Source organism: Oncorhynchus kisutch, linkage group LG2, assembly GCF_002021735.2.
Source record: "Oncorhynchus kisutch isolate 150728-3 linkage group LG2, Okis_V2, whole genome shotgun sequence".
In the NCBI taxonomy this organism is placed as follows: domain Eukaryota; kingdom Metazoa; phylum Chordata; class Actinopteri; order Salmoniformes; family Salmonidae; genus Oncorhynchus; species Oncorhynchus kisutch.
Genome location: NC_034175.2, coordinates 77587193 through 77606710, shown reverse-complemented (window position 1 = coordinate 77606710; position 19518 = coordinate 77587193). Strand labels below are relative to the sequence as shown.

At 44.8% G+C, this 19518-nt stretch overlaps 1 protein-coding gene across 1 annotated transcript in view; it reads right to left on the bottom strand.

Moving 5' to 3' along the window:
- The window catches only part of LOC109886111 (bone morphogenetic protein receptor type-2), a 117180-nt gene that overhangs the window by 20702 nt on the left and 76960 nt on the right, over positions 1 to 19518 (bottom strand). Inside the window, exons 10-11 of the mRNA XM_031801720.1 lie at positions 18873 to 19045; positions 16922 to 17196 (exon numbers count right to left, since the gene is read on the bottom strand). Of these exons, the coding sequence (XP_031657580.1) occupies positions 16922 to 17196; positions 18873 to 19045 (448 nt within the window). The remainder of the gene's footprint in view (positions 1 to 16921; positions 17197 to 18872; positions 19046 to 19518) is intronic.

Sequence of the window (19518 nt, the reverse complement as noted above, 5' to 3'; positions counted from 1 at the left end):
CCTGTCAGAAAGAGACTAGTTAGAGGAATACCACCTGTCAGACAGAGACTAGTTAGAGGAATACCACCTGTCAGACAGACACTAGTTAGAGGAATACCACCTGTCAGACAGAGACTAGTTAGAGGAGATGAATACAACCTGTCAGACAGAGACTAGTTAGAGGAATACCACCTGTCAGACAGAGACTAGTTAAAGGAATACCACCTGTCAGACAGAGACTAGTTAGAGGAGAGGAATACCACCTGTCAGACAGAGACTAGTTAGAGGAATACCACCTGTCAGACAGACACTAGTTAGAGGAATACCACCTGTCAGACAGAGACTAGTTAGAGGAATATCACCTGTCAGACAGACACTAGTTAGAGGAATACCACCTGTCAGACAGAGACTAGTTAGAGGAATATCACCTGTCAGACAGAGACTAGTTAGAGGAGTACCACCTGTCAGACAGAGACTAGTTAGAGGAGAGGAATACCACCGGTCAGACAGAGACTAGTTTGAGGAATATCACCTGTCAGACAGAGACTAGTTAGAGGAGTACCACCTGTCAGACAGAGACTAGTTAGAGGAGAGGAATACCACCTGTCAGACAGAGACTAGTTAGAGGAATATTGCCTGTCAGACAGAGACTAGTTAGAGGAATATTGCCTGTCAGACAGAGACTAGTTAGAGGAATACCACCTGTCAGACAGAGACTAGTTATAGGAATGCCACCTGTCAGACAGAGACTAGTTAGAGGAATATCACCTGTCAGACAGAGACTAGTTAGAGGAATATTGCCTGTCAGACAGAGACTAGTTAGAGGAGAGGAATACCACCTGTCAGACAGACACTAGTTAGAGGAATACCACCTGTCAGACAGAGACTAGTTAGATGAATACCACCTGTCAGACAGAGACTAGTTAGAGGAGAGGAAGACCACCTGTCAGACAGAGACTAGTTAGAGGAGAGGAATACCACCTGTCAGACAGAGACTAGTTAGAGGAATACCACCTGTCAGAAAAAGACTAGTTAGAGGAATACCACCTGTCAGACAGAGACTAGTTAGAGGAGAGGAATACCACCTGTCAGACAGAGACTAGTTAGAGGAATATCACCTGTCAGACAGAGACTAGTTAGAGGAATATCACCTGTCAGACAGAGACTAGTTAGAGGAATACCACCTGTCAGAAAGAGACTAGTTAGAGGAATACCACCTGTCAGACAGAGACTAGTTAGAGGAATACCACCTGTCAGACAGCATACAGAGACTAGTTAGAGGAATACCACCTGTCAGAAAGAGACTAGTTAGAGGAATACCACCTGTCAGACAGAGACTAGTTAGAGGAATACCACCTGTCAGACAGAGACTAGTTAGAGGAGAGGAATACCACCTGTCAGATAGAGACTAGTTAGAGGAATACCACCTGTCAGACAGAGACTAGTTAGAGGAATATCACCTGTCAGACAGAGACTTGTTAGAGGAGAGGAATACCACCTGTCAGACAGAGACTAGTTAGAGGAATACCACCTGTCAGACAGAGACTAGTTAGAGGAGAGGAATACCACCTGTCAGACAGAGACTAGTTAGAGGAATACCACCTGTCAGACAGAGACTAGTTAGAGGAGAGGAATACCACCTGTCAGACAGAGACTAGTTAGAGGAGAGGAATACCACCTGTCAGACAGAGACTAGTTAGAGGAATATCACCTGTCAGACAGAGACTTGTTAGAGGAGAGGAATACCACCTGTCAGACAGAGACTAGTTAGAGGAGAGGAATACCACCTGTCAGACAGAGACTAGTTAGAGGAATACCACCTGTCAGACAGAGACTAGTTAGAGGAGAGGAATACCACCTGTCAGACAGAGACTAGTTAGAGGAGAGGAATACCACCTGTCAGATAGAGACTAGTTAGAGGAATACCACCTGTCAGACAGAGACTAGTTAGAGGAATATTGCCTGTCAGACAGAGACTAGTTAGAGGAGAGGAATATCACCTGTCAGACAGAGACTAGTTAGAGGAATACCACCTGTCAGACAGAGACTAGTTAGAGGAATACCACCTGTCAGACAGAGACTAGTTAGAGGAATATCACCTGTCAGACAGAGACTAGTTAGAGGAATATTGCCTGTCAGACAGAGACTAGTTAGAGGAATACCACCTGTCAGACAGAGACTAGTTAGAGGAGAGGAATACCACCTGTCAGACAGAGACTAGTTAGAGGAATACCACCTGTCAGACAGAGACTAGTTAGAGGAGAGGAATACCACCTGTCAGACAGAGACTAGTTAGAGGAGAGGAATATCACCTGTCAGACAGAGACTAGTTAGAGGAATACCACCTGTCAGACAGAGACTAGTTAGAGGAATACCACCTGTCAGACAGAGACTAGTTAGAGGAATATCACCTGTCAGACAGAGACTAGTTAGAGGAATACCACCTGTCAGACAGAGACTAGTTAGAGGAGAGGAATACCACCTGTCAGATAGAGACTAGTTAGAGGAATACCACCTGTCAGAAAGAGACTAGTTAGAGGAATACCGTCCTGTCAGACAGAGACTAGTTAGAGGAGAGGAATACCACCTGTCAGACAGAGACTAGTTAGAGGAGAGGAATACCACCTGTCAGATAGAGACTAGTTAGAGGAATACCACCTGTCAGACAGAGACTAGTTAGAGGAATATCACCTGTCAGACAGAGACTTGTTAGAGGAGAGGAATACCACCTGTCAGACAGAGACTAGTTAGAGGAATACCACCTGTCAGACAGAGACTAGTTAGAGGAGAGGAATACCACCTGTCAGACAGAGACTAGTTAGAGGAATACCACCTGTCAGACAGAGACTAGTTAGAGGAGAGGAATACCACCTGTCAGACAGAGACTAGTTAGAGGAGAGGAATACCACCTGTCAGACAGAGACTAGTTAGAGGAATATTGCCTGTCAGACAGAGACTAGTTAGAGGAGAGGAATATCACCTGTCAGACAGAGACTAGTTAGAGGAATACCACCTGTCAGACAGAGACTAGTTAGAGGAGAGGAATACCACCTGTCAGATAGAGACTAGTTAGAGGAATACCACCTGTCAGACAGAGACTAGTTAGAGGAATATTGCCTGTCAGACAGAGACTAGTTAGAGGAGAGGAATATTACCTGCCAGACAGAGACTAGTTAGAGGAATACCACCTGTCAGACAGAGACTAGTTAGAGGAATACCACCTGTCAGACAGAGACTAGTTAGAGGAATATCACCTGTCAGACAGAGACTAGTTAGAGGAATATTGCCTGTCAGACAGAGACTAGTTAGAGGAATACCACCTGTCAGACAGAGACTAGTTAGAGGAATACCACCGGTCAGACAGAGACTAGTTTGAGGAATATCACCTGTCAGACAGAGACTAGTTAGAGGAGTACCACCTGTCAGACAGAGACTAGTTAGAGGAGAGGAATACCACCTGTCAGATAGAGACTAGTTAGAGGAATACCACCTGTCAGACAGAGACTAGTTAGAGGAATATTGCCTGTCAGACAGAGACTAGTTAGAGGAGAGGAATATCACCTGTCAGACAGAGACTAGTTAGAGGAATACCACCTGTCAGACAGAGACTAGTTAGAGGAATACCACCTGTCAGACAGAGACTAGTTAGAGGAATATCACCTGTCAGACAGAGACTAGTTAGAGGAATATTGCCTGTCAGACAGAGACTAGTTAGAGGAATACCACCTGTCAGACAGAGACTAGTTAGAGGAGAGGAATACCACCTGTCAGACAGAGACTAGTTAGAGGAATACCACCTGTCAGACAGAGACTAGTTAGAGGAGAGGAATACCACCTGTCAGACAGAGACTAGTTAGAGGAGAGGAATATCACCTGTCAGACAGAGACTAGTTAGAGGAATACCACCTGTCAGACAGAGACTAGTTAGAGGAATACCACCAGTCAGACAGAGACTAGTTAGAGGAATATCACCTGTCAGACAGAGACTAGTTAGAGGAATACCACCTGTCAGACAGAGACTAGTTAGAGGAGAGGAATACCACCTGTCAGATAGAGACTAGTTAGAGGAATACCACCTGTCAGACAGAGACTAGTTAGAGGAATATCACCTGTCAGACAGAGACTTGTTAGAGGAGAGGAATACCACCTGTCAGACAGAGACTAGTTAGAGGAATACCACCTGTCAGACAGAGACTAGTTAGAGGAATACCACCTGTCAGACAGAGACTAGTTAGAGGAGAGGAATACCACCTGTCAGACAGAGACTAGTTAGAGGAATACCACCTGTCAGACAGAGACTAGTTAGAGGAGAGGAATACCACCTGTCAGATAGAGACTAGTTAGAGGAATACCACCTGTCAGACAGAGACTAGTTAGAGGAATATCACCTGTCAGACAGAGACTTGTTAGAGGAGAGGAATACCACCTGTCAGACAGAGACTAGTTAGAGGAATACCACCTGTCAGACAGAGACTAGTTAGAGGAATACCACCTGTCAGACAGAGACTAGTTAGAGGAGAGGAATACCACCTGTCAGACAGAGACTAGTTAGAGGAATACCACCTGTCAGACAGAGACTAGTTAGAGGAGAGGAATACCACCTGTCAGATAGAGACTAGTTAGAGGAATACCACCTGTCAGACAGAGACTAGTTAGAGGAGAGGAATACCACCTGTCAGATAGAGACTAGTTAGAGGAATACCACCTGTCAGACAGAGACTAGTTAGAGGAATACCACCTGTCAGACAGACACTAGTTAGAGGAGAGGAATACCACCTTTTATTTATTTATTTTATTTTACCTTTATTTAACCAGGTAGGCAAGTTGAGAACAAGTTCTCATTTACAATTGCGACCTGGCCAAGATAAAGCAAAGCAGTTCGACAGATAAAACGACACAGAGTTACACATGGAGTAAAAACAAACATACAGTCAATAATGCAGTATAAACAAGTCTATATACAATGTGAGCAAATGAGGTGAGAAGGGAGGTAAAGGCAAAAAAGGCCATGATGGCAAAGTAAATACAATATAGCAAGTAAAATACTGGAATGGTAGTTTTGCAATGGACGAATGTGCAAAGTAGAAATAAAAAGATAATGGGGTGCAAAGGAGCAAAATAAATTAATTAATTAAAATTAAATACAGTTGGGAAAGAGGTAGTTGTTTGGGCTAAATTATAGGTGGGCTTTGTACAGGTGCAGTAATCTGTGAGCTGCTCTGACAGTTGGTGCTTAAAGCTAGTGAGGGAGATAAGTGTTTCCAGTTTCAGAGATTTTTGTAGTTCGTTCCAGTCATTGGCAGCAGAGAACTGGAAGGAGAGGCGGCCAAAGAAAGAATTGGTTTTGGGGGTGACTAGAGAGATATACCTGCTGGAGCGTGTGCTACAGGTGGGAGATGCTATGGTGACCAGCGAGCTGAGATAAGGGGGGACTTTATCTAGCAGGGTCTTGTAGATGACATGGAGCCAGTGGGTTTGGCGACGAGTATGAAGCGAGGGCCAGCCAACGAGAGCGTACAGGTCGCAATGGTGGGTAGTATATGGGGCTTTGGTGATAAAACGGATTGCACTGTGATAGACTGCATCCAATTTGTTGAGTAGGGTATTGGAGGCTATTTTGTAAATGACATCGCCAAAGTCGAGGATTGGTAGGATGGTCAGTTTTACAAGGGTATGTTTGGCAGCATGAGTGAAGGATGCTTTGTTGCGAAATAGGAAGCCAATTCTAGATTTAACTTTGGATTGGAGATGTTTGATATGGGTCTGGAAGGAGAGTTTACAGTCTAACCAGACACCTAAGTATTTGTAGTTGTCCACGTATTCTAAGTCAGAGCCGTCCAGAGTAGTGATGTTGGACAGGCGGGTAGGTGCAGGTAGCGATCGGTTGAAGAGCATGCATTTAGTTTTACTTGTATTTAAGAGCAATTGGAGGCCACGGAAGGAGAGTTGTATGGCATTGAAGCTTGCCTGGAGGGTTGTTAACACAGTGTCCAAAGAAGGGCCGGAAGTATACAGAATGGTGTCGTCTGCGTAGAGGTGGATCAGGGACTCACCAGCAGCAAGAGCGACCTCATTGATGTATACAGAGAAGAGAGTCGGTCCAAGAATTGAACCCTGTGGCACCCCCATAGAGACTGCCAGAGGTCCGGACAGCAGACCCTCCGATTTGACACACTGAACTCTATCAGAGAAGTAGTTGGTGAACCAGGCGAGGCAATCATTTGAGAAACCAAGGCTGTCGAGTCTGCCGATGAGGATATGGTGATTGACAGAGTCGAAAGCCTTGGCCAGATCAATGAATACGGCTGCACAGTAATGTTTCTTATCGATGGCGGTTAAGATATCGTTTAGGACCTTGAGCGTGGCTGAGGTGCACCCATGACCAGCTCTGAAACCAGATTGCATAGCAGAGAAGGTATGGTGAGATTCGAAATGGTCGGTAATCTGTTTGTTGACTTGGCTTTCGAAGACCTTAGAAAGGCACGGTAGGATAGATATAGGTCTGTAGCAGTTTGGGTCAAGAGTGTCCCCCCCTTTGAAGAGGGGGATGACCGCAGCTGCTTTCCAATCTTTGGGAATCTCAGACGACACGAAAGAGAGGTTGAACAGGCTAGTAATAGGGGTGGCAACAATTTCGGCAGACTAGTTAGAGGAGAGGAATACCACCTGTCAGACAGAGACTAGTTAGAGGAGAGGAATACCACCTGTCAGACAGAGACTAGTTAGAGGAATATTGCCTGTCAGACAGAGACTAGTTAGAGGAGAGGAATATCACCTGTCAGACAGAGACTAGTTAGAGGAATACCACCTGTCAGACAGAGACTAGTTAGAGGAATATTGCCTGTCAGACAGAGACTAGTTAGAGGAGAGGAATATCACCTGTCAGACAGAGACTAGTTAGAGGAATACCACCTGTCAGACAGAGACTAGTTAGAGGAATACCACCTGTCAGACAGAGACTAGTTAGAGGAATATCACCTGTCAGACAGAGACTAGTTAGAGGAATATTGCCTGTCAGACAGAGACTAGTTAGAGGAATACCACCTGTCAGACAGAGACTAGTTAGAGGAATACCACCGGTCAGACAGAGACTAGTTTGAGGAATATCACCTGTCAGACAGAGACTAGTTAGAGGAGTACCACCTGTCAGACAGAGACTAGTTAGAGGAGAGGAATACCACCTGTCAGACAGAGACTAGTTAGAGGAATATTGCCTGTCAGACAGAGACTAGTTAGAGGAATATTGCCTGTCAGACAGAGACTAGTTAGAGGAATACCACCTGTCAGACAGAGACTAGTTAGAGGAATACCACCTGTCAGACAGAGACTAGTTAGAGGAATATCACCTGTCAGACAGAGACTAGTTAGAGGAATATTGCCTGTCAGACAGAGACTAGTTAGAGGAGAGGAATACCACCTGTCAGACAGACACTAGTTAGAGGAATACCACCTGTCAGACAGAGACTAGTTAGATGAATACCACCTGTCAGACAGAGACTAGTTAGAGGAGAGGAAGACCACCTGTCAGACAGAGACTAGTTAGAGGAGAGGAATACCACCTGTCAGACAGAGACTAGTTAGAGGAATACCACCTGTCAGAAAAAGACTAGTTAGAGGAATACCACCTGTCAGACAGAGACTAGTTAGAGGAGAGGAATACCACCTGTCAGACAGAGACTAGTTAGAGGAATATCACCTGTCAGACAGAGACTAGTTAGAGGAATATCACCTGTCAGACAGAGACTAGTTAGAGGAATACCACCTGTCAGAAAGAGACTAGTTAGAGGAATACCACCTGTCAGACAGAGACTAGTTAGAGGAATACCACCTGTCAGACAGCATACAGAGACTAGTTAGAGGAATACCACCTGTCAGACAGCATACAGAGACTAGTTAGAGGAATACCACCTGTCAGAAAGAGACTAGTTAGAGGAATACCACCTGTCAGAAAGAGACTAGTTAGAGGAATACCACCTGTCAGACAGAGACTAGTTAGAGAAATACCACCTGTCAGACAGACACTAGTTAGAGGAATACCACCTGTCAGACAGAGACTAGTTAGAGGAGATGAATACAACCTGTCAGACAGAGACTAGTTAGAGGAATACCACCTGTCAGACAGAGACTAGTTAAAGGAATACCACCTGTCAGACAGAGACTAGTTAGAGGAGAGGAATACCACCTGTCAGACAGAGACTAGTTAGAGGAATACCACCTGTCAGACAGACACTAGTTAGAGGAATACCACCTGTCAGACAGAGACTAGTTAGAGGAATATCACCTGTCAGACAGACACTAGTTAGAGGAATACCACCTGTCAGACAGAGACTAGTTAGAGGAGTACCACCTGTCAGACAGAGACTAGTTAGAGGAGAGGAATACCACCGGTCAGACAGAGACTAGTTTGAGGAATATCACCTGTCAGACAGAGACTAGTTAGAGGAGTACCACCTGTCAGACAGAGACTAGTTAGAGGAGAGGAATACCACCTGTCAGACAGAGACTAGTTAGAGGAATATTGCCTGTCAGACAGAGACTAGTTAGAGGAATATTGCCTGTCAGACAGAGACTAGTTAGAGGAATACCACCTGTCAGACAGAGACTAGTTATAGGAATGCCACCTGTCAGACAGAGACTAGTTAGAGGAATATCACCTGTCAGACAGAGACTAGTTAGAGGAATATTGCCTGTCAGACAGAGACTAGTTAGAGGAGAGGAATACCACCTGTCAGACAGACACTAGTTAGAGGAATACCACCTGTCAGACAGAGACTAGTTAGATGAATACCACCTGTCAGACAGAGACTAGTTAGAGGAGAGGAAGACCACCTGTCAGACAGAGACTAGTTAGAGGAGAGGAATACCACCTGTCAGACAGAGACTAGTTAGAGGAATACCACCTGTCAGAAAAAGACTAGTTAGAGGAATACCACCTGTCAGACAGAGACTAGTTAGAGGAGAGGAATACCACCTGTCAGACAGAGACTAGTTAGAGGAATATCACCTGTCAGACAGAGACTAGTTAGAGGAATATCACCTGTCAGACAGAGACTAGTTAGAGGAATACCACCTGTCAGAAAGAGACTAGTTAGAGGAATACCACCTGTCAGACAGAGACTAGTTAGAGGAATACCACCTGTCAGACAGCATACAGAGACTAGTTAGAGGAATACCACCTGTCAGAAAGAGACTAGTTAGAGGAATACCACCTGTCAGACAGAGACTAGTTAGAGGAATACCACCTGTCAGACAGGGACTAGTTAGAGGAGAGGAATACCACCTGTCAGACAGACACTAGTTAGAGGAATACCACCTGTCAGACAGAGACTAGTTAGAGGAGAGGAATACCACCTGTCAGACAGAGACTAGTTAGAGGAATACCACCTGTCAGACAGAGACTAGTTAGAGGAGAGGAATACCACCTGTCAGACAGAGACTAGTTAGAGGAATACCACCTGTCAGACAGAGACTAGTTAGAGGAATACCACCTGTCAGACAGAGACTAGTTAGAGGAGAGGAATACCACCTGTCAGACAGAGACTAGTTAGAGGAGAGGAATATCACCTGTCAGACAGAGACTAGTTAGAGGAGAGGAATACCACCTGTCAGACAGAGACTAGTTAGAGGAGTACCACCTGTCAGACAGAGACTAGTTAGAGGAATACCACCTGTCAGACAGAGACTAGTTAGAGGAGAGGAATACCACCTGTCAGAAAGAGACTAGTTAGAGGAATATTGCCTGTCAGACAGAGACTAGTTAGAGGAGAGGAATACCACCTGTCAGACAGAGACTAGTTAGAGGAATATTGCCTGTCAGACAGAGACTAGTTAGAGGAGAGGTATATCACCTGTCAGACAGAGACTAGTTAGAGGAATACCACCTGTCAGACAGAGACTAGTTAGAGGAATACCACCTGTCAGACAGAGACTAGTTAGAGGAATATCACCTGTCAGACAGAGACTTGTTAGAGGAATACCACCTGTCAGACAGAGACTAGTTAGAGGAGAGGAATACCACCTGTCAGATAGAGACTAGTTAGAGGAATACCACCTGTCAGACAGAGACTAGTTAGAGGAATATTGCCTGTCAGACAGAGACTAGTTAGAGGAGAGGAATATCACCTGTCAGACAGAGACTAGTTAGAGGAATACCACCTGTCAGACAGAGACTAGTTAGAGGAATACCACCTGTCAGACAGAGACTAGTTAGAGGAATATCACCTGTCAGACAGAGACTAGTTAGAGGAATATTGCCTGTCAGACAGAGACTAGTTAGAGGAATACCACCTGTCAGACAGAGACTAGTTAGAGGAATACCACCGGTCAGACAGAGACTAGTTTGAGGAATATCACCTGTCAGACAGAGACTAGTTAGAGGAGTACCACCTGTCAGACAGAGACTAGTTAGAGGAGAGGAATACCACCTGTCAGACAGAGACTAGTTAGAGGAATATTGCCTGTCAGACAGAGACTAGTTAGAGGAATATTGCCTGTCAGACAGAGACTAGTTAGAGGAATACCACCTGTCAGACAGAGACTAGTTAGAGGAATACCACCTGTCAGACAGAGACTAGTTAGAGGAATATCACCTGTCAGACAGAGACTAGTTAGAGGAATATTGCCTGTCAGACAGAGACTAGTTAGAGGAGAGGAATACCACCTGTCAGACAGACACTAGTTAGAGGAATACCACCTGTCAGACAGAGACTAGTTAGAGGAGAGGAATACCACCTGTCAGACAGAGACTAGTTAGAGGAATATCACCTGTCAGACAGAGACTAGTTAGAGGAATATCACCTGTCAGACAGAGACTAGTTAGAGGAATACCACCTGTCAGAAAGAGACTAGTTAGAGGAATACCACCTGTCAGACAGAGACTAGTTAGAGGAATACCACCTGTCAGACAGCATACAGAGACTAGTTAGAGGAATACCACCTGTCAGAAAGAGACTAGTTAGAGGAATACCACCTGTCAGACAGAGACTAGTTAGAGGAATACCACCTGTCAGACAGGGACTAGTTAGAGGAGAGGAATACCACCTGTCAGACAGACACTAGTTAGAGGAATACCACCTGTCAGACAGAGACTAGTTAGAGGAGAGGAATACCACCTGTCAGACAGAGACTAGTTAGAGGAATACCACCTGTCAGACAGAGACTAGTTAGAGGAGAGGAATACCACCTGTCAGACAGAGACTAGTTAGAGGAATACCACCTGTCAGACAGAGACTAGTTAGAGGAATACCACCTGTCAGACAGAGACTAGTTAGAGGAGAGGAATACCACCTGTCAGACAGAGACTAGTTAGAGGAGAGGAATATCACCTGTCAGACAGAGACTAGTTAGAGGAGAGGAATACCACCTGTCAGACAGAGACTAGTTAGAGGAGTACCACCTGTCAGACAGAGACTAGTTAGAGGAATACCACCTGTCAGACAGAGACTAGTTAGAGGAGAGGAATACCACCTGTCAGAAAGAGACTAGTTAGAGGAATATTGCCTGTCAGACAGAGACTAGTTAGAGGAGAGGAATACCACCTGTCAGACAGAGACTAGTTAGAGGAATATTGCCTGTCAGACAGAGACTAGTTAGAGGAGAGGTATATCACCTGTCAGACAGAGACTAGTTAGAGGAATACCACCTGTCAGACAGAGACTAGTTAGAGGAATACCACCTGTCAGACAGAGACTAGTTAGAGGAATATCACCTGTCAGACAGAGACTTGTTAGAGGAATACCACCTGTCAGACAGAGACTAGTTAGAGGAGAGGAATACCACCTGTCAGATAGAGACTAGTTAGAGGAATACCACCTGTCAGACAGAGACTAGTTAGAGGAATATTGCCTGTCAGACAGAGACTAGTTAGAGGAGAGGAATATCACCTGTCAGACAGAGACTAGTTAGAGGAATACCACCTGTCAGACAGAGACTAGTTAGAGGAATACCACCTGTCAGACAGAGACTAGTTAGAGGAATATCACCTGTCAGACAGAGACTAGTTAGAGGAATATTGCCTGTCAGACAGAGACTAGTTAGAGGAATACCACCTGTCAGACAGAGACTAGTTAGAGGAATACCACCGGTCAGACAGAGACTAGTTTGAGGAATATCACCTGTCAGACAGAGACTAGTTAGAGGAGTACCACCTGTCAGACAGAGACTAGTTAGAGGAGAGGAATACCACCTGTCAGACAGAGACTAGTTAGAGGAATATTGCCTGTCAGACAGAGACTAGTTAGAGGAATATTGCCTGTCAGACAGAGACTAGTTAGAGGAATACCACCTGTCAGACAGAGACTAGTTAGAGGAATACCACCTGTCAGACAGAGACTAGTTAGAGGAATATCACCTGTCAGACAGAGACTAGTTAGAGGAATATTGCCTGTCAGACAGAGACTAGTTAGAGGAGAGGAATACCACCTGTCAGACAGACACTAGTTAGAGGAATACCACCTGTCAGACAGAGACTAGTTAGATGAATACCACCTGTCAGACAGAGACTAGTTAGAGGAGAGGAAGACCACCTGTCAGACAGAGACTAGTTAGAGGAGAGGAATACCACCTGTCAGACAGAGACTAGTTAGAGGAATACCACCTGTCAGAAAAAGACTAGTTAGAGGAATACCACCTGTCAGACAGAGACTAGTTAGAGGAATATTGCCTGTCAGACAGAGACTAGTTAGAGGAAGACCACCTGTCAGACAGAGACTAGTTAGAGGAGAGGAATACCACCTGTCAGACAGAGACTAGTTAGAGGAATACCACCTGTCAGAAAAAGACTAGTTAGAGGAATACCACCTGTCAGACAGAGACTAGTTAGAGGAATATTGCCTGTCAGACAGAGACTAGTTAGAGGAATACCACCTGTCAGACAGAGACTAGTTATAGGAATACCACCTGTCAGACAGAGACTAGTTAGAGGAATATCACCTGTCAGACAGAGACTAGTTAGAGGAATATTGCCTGTCAGACAGAGACTAGTTAGAGGAGAGGAATACCACCTGTCAGACAGACACTAGTTAGAGGAATACCACCTGTCAGACAGAGACTAGTTAGATGAATACCACCTGTCAGACAGAGACTAGTTAGAGGAGAGGAAGACCACCTGTCAGACAGAGACTAGTTAGAGGAGAGGAATACCACCTGTCAGACAGAGACTAGTTAGAGGAATACCACCTGTCAGAAAAAGACTAGTTAGAGGAATACCACCTGTCAGACAGAGACTAGTTAGAGGAGAGGAATACCACCTGTCAGACAGAGACTAGTTAGAGGAATATAGCCTGTCAGACAGAGACTAGTTAGAGGAATACCACCTGTCATACAGAGACTAGTTAGAGGAGAGGAATACCACCTGTCAGACAGAGACTAGTTAGAGGAATATCACCTGTCAGACAGAGACTAGTTAGAGGAATATCACCTGTCAGACAGAGACTAGTTAGAGGAATACCACCTGTCAGAAAGAGACTAGTTAGAGGAATACCACCTGTCAGACAGAGACTAGTTAGAGGAATACCACCTGTCAGACAGCATACAGAGACTAGTTAGAGGAATACCACCTGTCAGACAGCATACAGAGACTAGTTAGAGGAATACCACCTGTCAGAAAGAGACTAGTTAGAGGAATACCACCTGTCAGACAGAGACTAGTTAGAGGAATATCACCTGTCAGACAGAGACTAGTTAGAGGAGTACCACCTGTCAGACAGAGACTAGTTAGAGGAGAGGAATACCACCGGTCAGACAGAGACTAGTTTGAGGAATATCACCTGTCAGACAGAGACTAGTTAGAGGAGTACCACCTGTCAGACAGAGACTAGTTAGAGGAGAGGAATACCACCTGTCAGACAGAGACTAGTTAGAGGAATACCACCTGTCAGACAGCATACAGAGACTAGTTAGAGGAATACCACCTGTCAGACAGCATACAGAGACTAGTTAGAGGAATATCACCTGTCAGACAGACACTAGTTAGAGGAATACCACCTGTCAGACAGAGACTAGTTAGAGGAATATCACCTGTCAGACAGAGACTAGTTAGAGGAGTACCACCTGTCAGACAGAGACTAGTTAGAGGAGAGGAATACCACCGGTCAGACAGAGACTAGTTTGAGGAATATCACCTGTCAGACAGAGACTAGTTAGAGGAGTACCACCTGTCAGACAGAGACTAGTTAGAGGAGAGGAATACCACCTGTCAGACAGAGACTAGTTAGAGGAATATTGCCTGTCAGACAGAGACTAGTTAGAGGAATATTGCCTGTCAGACAGAGACTAGTTAGAGGAATACCACCTGTCAGACAGAGACTAGTTATAGGAATACCACCTGTCAGACAGAGACTAGTTAGAGGAATATCACCTGTCAGACAGAGACTAGTTAGAGGAATATTGCCTGTCAGACAGAGACTAGTTAGAGGAGAGGAATACCACCTGTCAGACAGACACTAGTTAGAGGAATACCACCTGTCAGACAGAGACTAGTTAGATGAATACCACCTGTCAGACAGAGACTAGTTAGAGGAGAGGAAGACCACCTGTCAGACAGAGACTAGTTAGAGGAGAGGAATACCACCTGTCAGACAGAGACTAGTTAGAGGAATACCACCTGTCAGAAAAAGACTAGTTAGAGGAATACCACCTGTCAGACAGAGACTAGTTAGAGGAGAGGAATACCACCTGTCAGACAGAGACTAGTTAGAGGAATATAGCCTGTCAGACAGAGACTAGTTAGAGGAATACCACCTGTCATACAGAGACTAGTTAGAGGAGAGGAATACCACCTGTCAGACAGAGACTAGTTAGAGGAATATCACCTGTCAGACAGAGACTAGTTAGAGGAATATCACCTGTCAGACAGAGACTAGTTAGAGGAATACCACCTGTCAGAAAGAGACTAGTTAGAGGAATACCACATGTCAGACAGAGACTAGTTAGAGGAATACCACCTGTCAGACAGCATACAGAGACTAGTTAGAGGAATACCACCTGTCAGACAGCATACAGAGACTAGTTAGAGGAATACCACCTGTCAGAAAGAGACTAGTTAGAGGAATACCACCTGTCAGACAGAGACTAGTTAGAGGAATATCACCTGTCAGACAGAGACTAGTTAGAGGAGTACCACCTGTCAGACAGAGACTAGTTAGAGGAGAGGAATACCACCGGTCAGACAGAGACTAGTTTGAGGAATATCACCTGTCAGACAGAGACTAGTTAGAGGAGTACCACCTGTCAGACAGAGACTAGTTAGAGGAGAGGAATACCACCTGTCAGACAGAGACTAGTTAGAGGAATACCACCTGTCAGACAGCATACAGAGACTAGTTAGAGGAATACCACCTGTCAGACAGCATACAGAGACTAGTTAGAGAAATATCACCTGTCAGACAGACACTAGTTAGAGGAATACCACCTGTCAGACAGAGACTAGTTAGAGGAATATCACCTGTCAGACAGAGACTAGTTAGAGGAGTACCACCTGTCAGACAGAGACTAGTTAGAGGAGAGGAATACCACCGGTCAGACAGAGACTAGTTTGAGGAATATCACCTGTCAGACAGAGACTAGTTAGAGGAGTACCACCTGTCAGACAGAGACTAGTTAGAGGAGAGGAATACCACCTGTCAGACAGAGACTAGTTAGAGGAATATTGCCTGTCAGACAGAGACTAGTTAGAGGAATATTGCCTGTCAGACAGAGACTAGTTAGAGGAATACCACCTGTCAGACAGAGACTAGTTATAGGAATACCACCTGTCAGACAGAGACTAGTTAGAGGAATATCACCTGTCAGACAGAGACTAGTTAGAGGAATATTGCCTGTCAGACAGAGACTAGTTAGAGGAGAGGAAGACCACCTGTCAGACAGAGACTAGTTAGAGGAGAGGAATACCACCTGTCAGACAGAGACTAGTTAGAGGAATACCACCTGTCAGAAAAAGACTAGTTAGAGGAATACCACCTGTCAGACAGAGACTAGTTAGAGGAGAGGAATACCACCTGTCAGACAGAGACTAGTTAGAGGAATATAGCCTGTCAGACAGAGACTAGTTAGAGGAATACCACCTGTCATACAGAGACTAGTTAGAGGAGAGGAATACCACCTGTCAGACAGAGACTAGTTAGAGGAATATCACCTGTCAGACAGAGACTAGTTAGAGGAATATCACCTGTCAGACAGAGACTAGTTAGAGGAATACCACCTGTCAGAAAGAGACTAGTTAGAGGAATACCACCTGTCAGACAGAGACTAGTTAGAGGAATACCACCTGTCAGACAGCATACAGAGACTAGTTAGAGGAATACCACCTGTCAGACAGCATACAGAGACTAGTTAGAGGAATACCACCTGTCAGAAAGAGACTAGTTAGAGGAATACCACCAATACCATCATCTCTGTATCATATAGAACTGCTAGCATCATGTGTGCTGGTTTGAACTGTGTTATCATCTCTGTATCATATAGAACTGCTAGCATCATGTGTGCTGGTTTGAATTGTGTTATCATCTCTGTATCATATAGAACTGCTAGCATCATGTGTGCTGGTTTGAATTGTGTTATCATCTCTGTATCATATAGAACTGCTAGCATCATGTGTGCTGGTTTGAACTGTGTTATCATCTCTGTATCATATAGAACTGTGTTATCATCTCTGTATGATATAGAATCATATATCATATAGCTTGGTATTGTTGAATAATAGGTTATAGCCTTTTGATTGGATGATGACAGGCTTGGTGTTGCCCACTAAACTCTTAATGAAAAACATCTATTCCTTGTATTCATGCATTGTGTTTTCTTTCGGTCGCGCCATTTGACCATTTGGAAAAAACATGTGACCAGTAATGAGAGTCGGTTAATCGGCAGCCAAATGGACTGAAATGTGAAACACTAATTCCAGTACATAATTATCAACATAATATATGAAATATAGTAATATTATTACCTAGTGTGCTGGAGGAGACGTGTCCTGACTCAGAGGTCATGATGGTGTTGGGAGTGAACCCCGTGGTGGAGGAGACGCTGGCGCTCTCCGGGCTGGGCAGACGGGCCTGCGCCTGCTGACGCTCCGCGTTGATGGAGTTCCGGTTCTTCTCTGGGCCAGCGGAGGAGGCCCACGACATAGAGGTGTCTCCACCGGGGAGGTTCTTCACCCTGTGGTCCTCGATGTAGTCGGGGTAGGGGCTGACTTTAGGACCCCTGCGGCTGTGGGACAGGTTCCTGAGGCAGATGGAAGGTGGTTGAACATCATATAGTTACTTTATGTCGATGTGTATTAAAGGGATAGTTGGTGATTCTGGAAATAAAGCCCTTTCTTCATCTGCTTCCCCAGAGTCACATCAAATCAAAGTTTTAAACCTGTTGTATGTCTCTGGGTCCAGTATGAAAGAAGATAAAGGGCATATCGCAAAAACCCGACCTATCCCTTTAACTAGCTGAGAGATGTGATTATACAGTAAGGCCTACATGCTGCGTAGAGACAACTAGCTGAGAGATGTGATTATACAGTAAGGCCTACATGCTGCGTAGAGACAACTAGCTGAGAGATGTGATTATATGAGATGTGATTATACAGTAAGGCCTACATGCTGAGTAGAGACAACTAGCTGAGAGATGTGATTATACAGTAAGGCCTACATGCTGCGTAGAGACAACTAGCTGAGAGATGTGATTATACAGTAAGGCCTACATGCTGAGTAGAGACAACTAGCTGAGAGATGTGATTATATGAGATGTGATTATACAGTAAGGCCTACATGCTGAGTAGAGACAACTAGCTGAGAGATGTGATTATATGAGATGTGATTATACAGTAAGGCCTACATGCTGCGTAGAGACAACTAGCTGAGAGATGTGATTATACAGTAAGGCCTACATGCTGCGTAGAGACAACTAGCTGAGAGATGTGATTATATGAGATGTGATTATACAGTAAGGCCTACATGCTGAGTAGAGACAACTAGCTGAGAGATGTGATTATATGAGATGTGATTATACAGTAAGGCCTACATGCTGCGTAGAGACAACTAGCTGAGAGATGTGATTATATGAGATGTGATTATACAGTAAGGCCTACATGCTGAGTAGAGACAACTAGCTGAGAGATGTGATTATATGAGATGTGATTATACAGTAAGGCCTACATGCTGAGTAGAGACAACTAGCTGAGAGATGTGATTATATGAGATGTGATTATACAGTAAGGCCTACATGCTGAGTAGAGACAACTAGCTGAGAGATGTGATTATATGAGATGTGATTATACAGTAAGGCCTACATGCTGCGTAGAGACAACTAGCTGAGAGATGTGATTATATGAGATGTGATTATACAGTAAGGCCTACATGCTGAGTAGAGACAACTAGCTGAGAGATGTGATTATATGAGATGTGATTATACAGTAAGGCCTACATGCTGAGTAGAGACAACTAGCTGAGAGATGTGATTATACAGTAAGGCCTACATGCTGCGTAGAGACAACTAGCTGAGAGATGTGATTATACAGTAAGGCCTACATGCTGCGTAGAGACAACTAGCTGAGAGATGTGATTATACAGTAAGGCCTACATGCTGAGTAGAGACAACTAGCTGAGAGATGTGATTATACTGTAAGGCCTACATGCTGCGTAGAGACAACTAGCTGAGAGATGTGATTATACAGTAAGGCCAACATGCTGAGTAGAGACAACTAGCTGAGAGATGTGATTATATGAGATGTGATTATACAGTAAGGCCTACATGCTGAGTAGAGACAACTAGCTGAGAGATGTGATTATATGAGATGTGATTATACAGTAAGGCCAACATGCTGAGACACACCTTTCGTTCTGCAGTGTGGTGCTCATGGGGTTAACTGTAGGACTGACAGACTTGGTCCTGTGTGTGTGTGTGTTCACCTCTCGTTCTGTAGTGTGGTGGTCATAGGGTTAACCGTGGGGCTGACAGACTTGGTCCTGTCCCAGATCAGCAGTAGTTCAGCCATGCGCTCCTCTGAACATTGAGCGGTCAGCCTGGCCTCAGCATCCTGGTCCCAACAGTCCTCCATGGTCTCCTTTAGGGAACGTACCGCCTGGGGGGGAGGACCGTAGTCACACATCTCAATTCTATTCTCAATTACTCTACATCTCAATGCTCTCCTCCCCTTCATCTGCATTGATTACAGGGGTCTTGCCAGGTGAGACCAGAATGGTGGAAGATCAGCATTAGGTTTCACCTTCAGCTTCCCCTTTCTGATGAGTTCAATGAGGGACAGGAGCGAGGTTAGGAGCGAGGTTTTTACAAATTTTAAATTTTACCTTTATTTTACTAGGCAAGTCAGTTAAGAACAAATTCTTATTTTCAATGACGGCCAGGGAACAGTGGGTTAACTGCCTGTTCAGGGGCAGAACGACAGATTTGTACCTTGCCAGCTCGGGGATTCGAACTTGCAACCTTTCGGTTACTAGTCCAACGCTCTAACCACTAGGCTACCCTGCCTAGTGGTTAGAGGTTAGGAGAAAGGTTATGAGCGAGGCTCAGAGCGAGGTTAGGAGAGAGGTTAGG